Source organism: Archocentrus centrarchus, chromosome 14 (assembly GCF_007364275.1).
Source record: "Archocentrus centrarchus isolate MPI-CPG fArcCen1 chromosome 14, fArcCen1, whole genome shotgun sequence".
NCBI classification, from domain to species: Eukaryota; Metazoa; Chordata; class Actinopteri; order Cichliformes; family Cichlidae; genus Archocentrus; species Archocentrus centrarchus.
In genome coordinates this window covers 16,826,810-16,837,712 of record NC_044359.1, presented here as the reverse complement: position 1 = coordinate 16,837,712, position 10,903 = coordinate 16,826,810, and the positions used below count along the sequence as shown (strand labels likewise).

Below are 10,903 nucleotides of genomic sequence, written 5' to 3'. Positions count from 1 at the left end.
CCATTTAGTGGAGGCTATAATTTTTGTCCCCACTGGGGGATAAAAATTATTCATCAGAAGGAGGGATATGTAGACCCAAGAGTGTGGGAAATGGCCCTTGTCATAAAGATCTGACTTTGTATTTTTATTGAAATAGTTACTGTATTGTTCCAAAAGGTTAATTACAAACCTGATCAAGTTTTTAAGGCATTTCAGCAATTTTTTGGAAACTGGTTTTCCTTCATTAGTGAGCAAATAATGTGCAGGAGAGTGCTGTACACACCACATACAAATGTATGAACATGGTTCTACTGTATCACTTTCACTGTTTTCTTTCTTCTTCTTTTTTTTTTCAATTACCTGAAACAAGTTTTGAGAATTTACTCCTCGTTTTGTTATTTTATCTGTTTAAGTAAGTCTTTGTAAGCTCTGTGTATCAACCTGTCTTCACTACCATGGCAATGGCTAATAATGGAGTGTCATGTCCATCCAGCCATTCTCTTCCGCTTATCCTTTTCAGGCTCACTGAGGTGGGGTGCTGGAGCCTGTCCCATCTGTCAAAGGGCGAGACGCAGGGTACACCCTGTACAGGTCTCCAGCCTGTTGCATGGGTAATACAGACAGACAGACAATCATTAACACTCACACCTATGGACAATTTAGAATGACTGATTAACCAAACCCCACTAACTACATGTCTTTGGGCTGTGGGAGGAATCCGGAATATCCAAAGAAAACCCACGCAAACATGGGGAGAATATGCAAACTTCAATAGTTAACAAGTCACATCCTTCAGTGTCTGTCTGCTGACCTCTAGAGTGATGTTAGCTCATGTGTAAAACAGGAAAATATAAATGATTACATCACAGTGCACACTGAGCAGTGAACCCTAAAAGGTTCATGCTTTTTTGCCCTTCTACCTAGAAAACTGAAAAAAAAAACTGAAAAACCAGTTTGAATATGAAAAAACAGTAATGGCTTAGTTTTAAGTCTGTTCTTTGGGGTTTTACTGGAAATCCATTTATTTTTCACTTTCCAATTCAGGGTTGCAGGGGGGCTGGAGCCTATCCCAGCTGTCATGGGGCAAGAGGCAGAGTATACCCTGGACAGGTCACCAGTATAACACAGACAGACAGACAGCCATTCACACTCACACCTATGGGTAATTTAGAATCACCAGTTAACCTAACCCCACTAACTGTATGTCTTTGGACTGTGGGAGGAATCCAGAGTACTCAGAGAAAACCCATGCAAACACTGGGAGAAAAAGCAAACCACACAGACAGGTCATGTCAAATATAAAATTATTTTCTTATTTGAAACTTTTATTTATTTGGCCTAACCATACTCCAACTGTCATTTTCTTGCAAATAATAGCTGTGTTAGCTTAAGTGAAAGTTCACTTAATTCCATTATCCACACATGTTCAAACCATCTATCCCTAAAACTTGCTTCTCTTACTTTCTATCCAAAATTGCTCAACCTGAGCTGTCCCTCTGATATACTCATTTCTGATCCTGGCCCCTCCTGGTCACTTCCAATGACAAGTCTTGGCGTCTTCAAATCTGCGACCTTCACTTCAACCTCCTGTCTTTTCCTTGCAGCATGGTCTCACTAACCAACATCTTGGTTGAAGCTATTACTGGATATGCTCCTCCAGTTCTTCCCACAGACACCCTGGCACATTCAAACCCCGCTTTGGCTCCCTGCTTCAATGGTGGAGGCTCCGGCTGTACCAACTGCCAACCCAAGATGCCACAACTCCCTCTCAGGAGCCGTTTGCGGGGGAGGTTAGGTGCTGTGGAACTTTACTCCTGTGCGTTGGCAATATCATGATCACCACGCTCCTTCCCTGATGATGCATCGAAATTGTCTCATGTGGTGGCATACCTCTGAGGTATTTCCCTCACTTGGGTGGAAGCCTTTTTTATATCGACTCTGATCTCAACCTGCACTCATGATGTATTCATTGAAGAATTAAAGAAAATATTCAATCATCCATTTAGCGAGGGCACGCCTTCTAAGAGACTATTAAACCTTAAACAGGAGAATAAAACTGTGGACAAGCATGCGATAGAGTGCCGCATCTTAGAAGCAGGGGCAGGGTAGTCCACAAGTGTGCTTCAGGGAGTTTTTCTAAATTCAATAAATGACCAAATGAAAGACCAACTAGTTTCTCATGATGAACCAGGCTCATTTGAGGAATTGGTTTCATTGGCATTGAGATTCGATAACTAGTTGCAGCCCAACACTCTCACCCGGTGACAACAATCTTGAGCCCAATCAGATTGGATGAGCCCGGCTAACATCAGAGGAGCGGCAAAGGCGAATGAAGGCTAGGTTGTGTAACTACTGCAGGCAGTCTGGCCACTTTGTTGTGACCTGCCCTGCATGGCCAAATATTGGTGGGTAGTCTGTCGCAGTCAGTAACTCCCCGTCTCATACTTCCTGCCATGCTTTGTTTCAATAATGATTCGAATCCCTTTCAGGCCCTGATAGACTGCGCGGTAGAGCAAATCTGTTAGATTCTGCTCTTGCTGCACAACTATATATATTCCTGGACAACCTCTCGCGACACCTATTACTACCACAGCAGTGAATGCAGATGAAACTAGCCACCATTACTCACCGCACTAGCTGCTTCACTTAGTAGACTCTGGTAATCATCATGAACATGTAGCTTTTTATCTTTTCTCCTCTTCATGTACACCTGTAGTTCTGAAGATAGGCTTTAGAGTTGGGGACTCTCATCCCCACTGACCCAGAAAAGCAATGGTATCAGCATAATCTTTCATAGTTAAGTAATTCTCCTCTTTTTAGGTAAGCTGCTAAGTCATAGATGCTACACCTTCTTATCCAGACTGTGCTTACACGTACTCCACCCAAACAAACACAGTTCCTTGCTTCTGTTTCCTCTTTTGTTCTGTTAAAAATAGCATTCTAAGCCTTTATTTATATTTATTTTACTGCTATCAGTATCATTATGACTATCACAAGCTACTGTGTTTCTAGCAATGACTAAAGTTACCATAAGCTGCTTCCTTGAGCTTTATAGATGAACGTGTGATAAATCAGGTTGTTAGAACTAAACTCTAATATAACTTATACAAACAAAACAGTTTAAGTGCAGTCCTCTTGTATTTTCATGTGAAAAATTGCGGTAATGCTTATGATGCTATGGTCAGTAGCACAACTGTTTAATTTTTTTTCTTCTTAATAGTACCTTTATATAGCAGTATTAATTGGGACTATTGGGACAATTTTGTCTTTTGACACACATACACAATAAAGATGAGTTTAATAGTGTGTGATTTCACAGGCTGAAAGATCAAATAGTTATGCATAATTCTTAATATCAAACTGAGACAATAAAACACAGATAGTTTACAGGTGAAGTGATGAAGAAAGAATAAGGAAGTGAGCTTTTCAGTATCCCAGCAGTCATCCATGATTTACTAAAAGTTAATCTACACTCCACAGTAGCACCTCCCTTTCTTTTTGTAGCTTTCTGTCCTTGCTTGCTTTCCTTTCTCATCCATGTCATTTTGTCGGGTTTATGTCTTTTATTTTCATTAAAAATGCTCTTTGTGTTTCTTTTTTAATCAAAACATCAACTTTGTGAACCAGGGGCGTCTATCAGCAAAACACAGGTATGTTTAGTTTACTTTACTCATTTATTTTAATACAAATTGCTGTAACCTGTGGACTCTTGGACTCTTTTCATTTTGATAATGGTAGTATGAATCACTAAATTACAAATCAGATTACATTTACTTCCACTGTTATTACTGCTACTTAAAGTAAAATTACAATTAGAAGTTCTACTGTTTATTTACTGTAATTCCAGAACTATTAATAAAGGCACTAACCATCATTTTTCTTGCCCAGTTTCCCATTATGGATGCCCTCCAAGATCTGATAATGGGAACTCTATCAAGACTACAGAGAATGAAAACGGTGGCATGTAATCTCTGCAAAATTCCCCTCCTTCTCCTGCTTCTGTACTTCTTTGTGTGCTCTCTGGATATTCTAAGCTCTGCTTTCCAGCTAGTTGGAGGTAAGCACATAGTTTAGTTACTGTATAAACATAAGCAACACTTTATCTAGAATTTCAAAGCTGTTGACCCATCTGTGCCTCTTTGGTTTCATTAAAGGCAGGATAGCAGGGGATATTGTCCAGGAAAATGCTATCCTTTCTAACCCTGTGGCAGGGCTGGTGGTGGGGATAATGGTGACAGTGTTAGTCCAGAGCTCCTCCACCTCAACCTCCATTGTTGTCAGTCTTGTTTCTTCTGGTTGTGAGTTAAAGTCAATTAAACACCACCAATTCACATGGTCAATGAACAACCAATCTCTTCTGATTATCAATTTTTCCCAATATTGCAATGTTTTTGTTTAGTGCTGGACGTGCAGTCAGCCATTCCTGTCATCATGGGCTCTAATATTGGAACATCAGTGACTAATACCTTTGTTGCTCTAATGCAGGCTGGGGAGAGAGAAGAGTTTGAAAGGTACAGCTGTGTGTTATGTGCCATATGTTTATATATATATGTTTATCTTTAATAACACCTAACATTGTGTTTGTTCTAGGGCATTTGCTGGCGCTACAGTCCATGACTGTTTTAACTGGTTGTCTGTGTTGGTGCTTCTCCCTCTGGAAGCTGCGATTGGGTTGCTTAGACAAATCTCAAAGGCTATGGTTGACACACTACAGCTCAGCAGTGGTGAAGAAGCTCCTGAACTTCTTAAAGTTCTAACTGAGCCACTGACTAAAATGATAATTCAGGTCAGTGCACCTGTGAACTTTTATAAATATTCCAGCCTTTTCTTGTACTAATCTGAAATTAAACAGAAGCAAATTCAATAAATTCGTTTAGGGATAGAGTACAAATGCTATTTTTGCTGTTTGTAAATAATAATATTGCAGCTCTGTAATAGTTAATATAAATGGACATTCCTAGTAAATATTACAGCATTTATTTACATTTAAAAACTGGCATAAAATGGAAATAGCATACATCAACCAATGACAAAAAAAAGACCTCCCAAAAGGTGAAAGCATCACCTATTAAACAGAATTTGCTTTTAAAAGGTTACCTATTAAAGTGATGTATTATTATTCCACAGCAGTTTGAGAAGAATGGATAAAAAAAAAATACAACAAAAAACAGAAACTTGTTCTAAAGCCGTGAAGTTTAATTTGAAAACTGGCACCTCTAGCCTTTAATGGAGATTGTGTCATGATCTGCAGGATGTGCAGAATGGATGTTGCGTTGAGGACCCAAATGCAGACACGCAGAGGCAGAGTGAGATTACCAAAAGACACATGAATGAACTACACATTAGATACTCAACACAGGAGGAAGGGAACACAGAGGGAGGAAATAGAAGAAGAAGAAGAAGAAGAAGAAGAAGAAGAAGAAGAAGAAGAAGAAGAAAGAGAAACAGGGGAAATTTAGGTGTAACAGCAGCCTCAGATATAAATATACATTGTTGAAAAAAATATGTAAAAAGATTAACAATAATAACACTAATACTAATAATACTACTACTGATAATAATAATATATACTGTACAGAAATACAACCAGTTATGGATTCACTTGAAAAATGTACATGGTGTGCCTGTGTGTTGAACGTTGAACAGGACAGACTATTTACAATATACTTTATATATTACCATACAATATTTACATACTATTGATTGTGGTTTTGTTGGGAGCAGTGATGGTTATAAAGTCTTACAGCTGCTGGGAGGAAGGATCTGTGTGGGGGCTCTGTTTTTGCATCTGTGGGCGGGGTGGGGGTGATGCGGGCGTTGGGGGCGGTGCGGCTCGAGGATGGGTTGGGGTTGATAGGTCTTGCTGACTGGGCTATGTGGCTCCTCCTCTTTCCCTCCCCTGCCCCACAATCTCTCCCTCCCCTGCCCCACAATCTCTCCGTTTATCTGCTCCCCTCCCCCTCACCGCGTGTGCCCGTGTGGTGCGGGCTTGTCGTCTGCCCTGCTGGCCTGGTGCCCTGCCCCTTTGCCTGGCTCTCTGGGGGCGGGGTGGGCGCCTTTTGCTCTGTCGGGGGGTGGCGGGGGCGGTGGGTGTGGGGGTGCTTGGGTGGGCCTCCTGTGGGCTGAGTTGTCCTGTGCTGCTGAGGCTGTGTCTGGGCGCCCGGGTTGTTCTGGCTGTTGTGCCTCCTGGGCCTTGGGTCTGTTCACTGTCCCTCAGCTCGTATGGTGCTTTGGGCTCCTTTTCTGGGTGCCTGTGCTGCCTGGGTGGGACCGAGTTGTGCTCTCGGCCTCTGTTGGCTTTGCATTGGGCCTCAGACACTGATGTAGACCTTCCTGCATGTTTCTGCCCTGGCACGGGGGTTTCCACTGCTTCTTGGTCTTTAATGTAGGTTGCGGAACTTTGGGTTCTTGTTGTCATCCTGTGTTGTGATGTTTGGACTCACCACACTGACTGATTTGGTTTCTGATACTCTCTTTGTCCTTGTTTAGGGGTCTGGATGCTGGTCGTCACTGAGGTGCTTTTATTCTTGTGGGTTTTTTTGGGGTTTTTTGTTAAGTTGAAGAAAAAGAAAATCTTATGAGTTGGGCTCACTATGTTAAATTTGGAAGGGGTCACATGCATGTCTTCACAAGTGCATGAACATGGGCACGTATGTGCACAGGGACATCCACGCATGAGCACACACACACACACACACACACACACACACACAAAAAGGGGCCAATGATGTATTAAAACGCTACCAAACAAAAGATATCCCAGCCTGTAGCAGATAGCATAAATGATTGTTTTTTTTTTCCAGTTTCCTGCCTGTTCATGCTGCATGGCTGGGGTACCTGTCAGACTTTTTTTCTCTGTGGCCTTAAAAACAAATAAACAAAACCTCAAAGTCCAAAACAACTCAAAACACTGAATAAACTGACCCAGGAACTTGACAGATTGTGTATGACACTGTATATTTCTCATTAAGTGACACAAATGTCTTTACACAATGCCCTAGCTCAAACTAAGAAAAGAAAAGAAAAAAAAATGGATGGAAGTGATAATCTTAAACATTATCAAACACACTGTAATCATGTCAATAAGACTGTTAAAATAATGTTTTTCTTTGTTTAGTTGGATCGGTCAGTCATTACAGCAATTGCTACAGGAGACCAGAGTGCGAGAAACAAGAGTCTGGTGAAGCACTGGTGTCAAACCACAGCCATGAAGGTACAGCAACAATATTGATGCTCATAAAATGTACTACCGGGCTTCTTATTTACTCAGGATAGGATCTAAGAAACTTTACATTTTAAAGTTATGCATGCTATATTTAGGCTAGTTATTCAGAAAACAAGGTAAAGATAATAGGGTAAAGACACTACAATAATTTTAAAAGTAGCTTCTTATGTATTTTGTAAAACCAAAAGTATACTTAAACTGATTTTGAAAACTATGTCAAATTAGTGAACTATCTAATCAGCTCTCAAGTGCCCATCTGTGCTCTGCCTGTTTATTATTGTTAACAGGTCAATGAAACTTCCTGGGGAACACACAACCTTTCAGAACAAACACAAAAATGTATGCCACTTTTTCAGTATTTCTGTCTTTTTAAGCTGCCTTTAAAGTACTTTTTCCTCTGATATTTTTCTGTTTCAGCTGCTACCTTTGAAGGCTCATACCTGAGGGGCTCCAATTTGGCCTGTTTATTCTATTACAAAAGATGTGCCATTTAAGACCTGATGGTCTGATTAACAGAAGTAGTGCCAAAAAGTGTGTGAGGCACTGATTTTTTTTTGTTGCTTTTTGGCTTATTATTTTTGGCTCAGCACAACCCCTTTGCTGTACATATATTTTCCTAGACTGTACTTAATTACTCAAGTATCAGTAATTGAGAATTGCTGTTTAAGCATTGATTACATTTAACTTTTGGTCAGTTGTTCTGAGATAGTAGTGATTCTTTAGTTTCTTATCACTTTCTTTCCGTTCAGGCAGGCATCTCTTTGTGGACTGCTCTTTGTCAGATTTAGCCATAGGTCTGATCCTCCTGGCTTCCTCGCTGTTGGTCCTGTGCAGTTGCCTGATATTGCTGGTTAAACTACTCAACTCCCTCCTGAAGGGCCAGGTGGCCAGTGCCATTAACAATGTTGTTAACACAGGTAATAACACAGCTCGTCAGTTATCCTGACCTAAAATCTATCCAAGATTTAACCACATTCCTTACTTTATGAAAACCTAAACCAGGGAATAACCGTAATAAATACAAATACATGAAGTAGCATGGTTTCAGGGATACCTCACCCCCACTGTGTGTCCTGCAGAGTTTCCCTACCCTTTCACTTGGCTGGCAGGTTATTTGGCTCTGTTCGTGGGAGCAGGAATGACCTTTTTGGTACAGAGTAGTTCTGTCTTCACATCAGCCATCACTCCACTAATAGGTAATAGACACAAAACAGTGACATTATACTTACCTGTGGAATTTCATTTTAATATATATATTGTGGCTTACTAAAGGTGTTTACTCACACAATGTATTTCCCCGCCTGATAATTATTATAAAAGAAGCTACTTGTAACTTTAAATCGTAGCAACATTCTCATTTTGTTTGCCATCGACTTCACTGATGATAACCTACCACCACAGGAGAATGCATGAGATCATGTTTAAGCACATTTGTAAAAAGGTATCCATTTGTATATTTGTGCCATATCAGACACGTCTATAACCAATGTAGTCAGATTCATGTATTGTATAAACTTTTATTTTTATTTTTTGTTATATATTTTGGTCTAGTGATTGAAGTGATGTTTTACTCCTCTCTGTCTATGCACAACCTGACGGATTACTTAGTTTTTGTCTCTATTACTCAGATCTTAAAGCTACATTTCCTACGTCCTTTACTGATGTACACTACCAGTCAATAGTTTGGACTCACAGGGTGAACGTGTCCAGACTTTTGACTGGTACCGTTTATTATTTTAGTGCTTTGCAATTTAATTTTGCTTACATTTGCTGATTATATTAAATGCAGAATTATCATACTGTAACCTCTCAGGGATTGGTGTGATTAGCATTGAAAGAGCCTACCCTTTGACTCTGGGGTCCAACATTGGCACCACTACAACAGCTATACTAGCAGCCCTAGCTAGTCCGGGAGATAAGCTAGCTGCTGCTACACAGGTACATGTATATACACACACACACACGCACGCACGCACGCACACACATATTTTTATGTGTATTTTGATCTTTTTAAGTTCACTCCTGGGAATATTGCATAGCCCCTTAACCTAGCCCTAACTGTTAAAACTAAATATTTAATCCTCCCTCTTGAAAAAGAATAAAGAAGCAAGTTTTAACCTTCAGACAGGCCCCTGTGGAGGTGTGAGATGTGGAAAAAAAGCTTTTCTTGTCACATTTTCCCGAGAAAATGTCTCATGTTGTTTCATTCACACAGGTTTTGTATGTTTGATATTTTTCCTGTAATTTGTCTCTGTCTGCAGTCTTTCAGTTGCATCTTTTATTCTCATATCTTTATTCTAGGTTTCTTTGTGTCATTTTTTCTTTAACCTCCTTGGTATCCTGCTGTGGTATCCCATTCCAGTTACTCGCCTACCCATACGTATGGCCTGTGCCCTTGGCAAATGCACTGCCAGGTATTTTTTTTTCCACAAAAAACAAAATATCTGATAGCAGCTAATTTAATGGAAAATCAAAAACCAAATAACACACCTATACAGGTACCGCTGGTTTGCTGTCGCGTATCTCCTTCTCTGCTTTGTGCTACTCCCAACCCTCGTGTTTGCTCTCTCCATGGCTGGCTGGAAGGTGATGACTGGTATTGGTGTTCCAGTCATTATGGTGATTATATCTGTTGCAGCAGTTAACATTCTTCAGGTACGCAGACCTGATTGTTTGCCACTTAGACTACGAAACTGGGACTTTCTACCTCCTTGGATGACATCATTGCAACCCCTGGATGACCTCATCAGCAGACTGACCTCATGGTGCAGGCAAGAGAACGGTAAATATATCTGCAGCTGCTATCATCTTACTATCATGTCAACCATCTTACTTTCAGTTTCAGCCATTCCTGAAGCAATGTTTTTTTGTGTGAGCATTTAAATCCAGTCCTTGTTTTTTTTCTTCTAGGGTGCATTTTTAAAAGAAATAATACTCCAATTACATCACTGGAGGGCATTACTGAAAACACTGAGAGAAGAGATAAATGGGGGCAGAACTGCGAGGACCCAGAGAAGGATGAGAGCTGTACAGAACAAAGAGGACTGAGCATTTTTGAGTGTTTTGATTTACAGTGTAATAGGGAAAATGATACAAACAAAATAACAAGCAACACATCTGTAAACAACAATGGGGATAACTTGGCTGCAAACTGGCCCATCAAGAAAAACACAATTTCAAGCAATCAGAGCACTCAACTGTGGAGCACTCACTTTTAGTGCTATTACTTCATCTATGACACATCCAAAACTTGCTCTAAAATGTGATATATATGTAACCACACATAAGGAGTATTTTCATACTGGTTGGTGTTAATACTAGCTATAAAGCAATAAATACCTGAAATCCTTGTTCTCAGAGAGTAGAAACGTTTGATTTGATCTGCTGTCACATGGACTTATGGAGTGGTTGCTTGTTATTTCTATTGTACAAATTCTACAGGTTGGACTCTGGCGCTTGAAAAAAGGCGAGTTTTGATGATGACTTGTGGAAATTAGAGGGGAAGATTTTAAATGCAGATACAAAGAATTTGAATTTTCCCAGATGCTTTGCCTTAAACTAATCTTAACTAAACCAGTTCAGTTATTATGTTTTCTCAGTTTTCTTACTGAATATCTCAGAGGCTCCAAAGACATAAAGTATTTCAAATAGATTACTTACACAGAAAAATATCACATTCAAATGTGTACTATTTTGAGA

The 10,903-nt window shown here is 40.1% G+C and overlaps 1 protein-coding gene across 1 annotated transcript; it reads left to right on the top strand.

Moving 5' to 3' along the window:
* Window positions 1-3,512: 3,512 nt before the first annotated feature.
* Window positions 3,513-10,701, top strand: LOC115791977 (sodium-dependent phosphate transport protein 2A-like). Its single transcript, XM_030746292.1, has 14 exons — window positions 3,513-3,629; window positions 3,868-4,036; window positions 4,134-4,277; window positions 4,379-4,490; window positions 4,570-4,765; window positions 7,097-7,192; window positions 7,492-7,543; window positions 7,954-8,121; window positions 8,284-8,400; window positions 9,018-9,142; window positions 9,506-9,618; window positions 9,703-9,986; window positions 10,115-10,231; window positions 10,646-10,701. Exons 2-14 carry the CDS (start codon window positions 3,877-3,879, stop codon window positions 10,699-10,701), a joined length of 1,740 nt encoding a protein of 579 aa, XP_030602152.1. The 5' UTR covers window positions 3,513-3,629; window positions 3,868-3,876.
* The last annotated feature ends 202 nt before the right edge of the window (window positions 10,702-10,903 follow it).

Bases quoted from the DNA above. Each gene is read 5' to 3' on its own strand.
- LOC115791977 (XM_030746292.1), top strand. From the start codon at position 3,877: ATGGATGCCCTCCAAGATCTGATAATGGGAACTCTATCAAGACTACAG. The intron at 8,122-8,283 runs GTAATAACACAG...TGTGTCCTGCAG, and splicing joins TAACAATGTTGTTAACACAG to AGTTTCCCTACCCTTTCACT. The intron at 9,143-9,505 runs GTACATGTATAT...TCTTTATTCTAG, and splicing joins AGCTAGCTGCTGCTACACAG to GTTTCTTTGTGTCATTTTTT.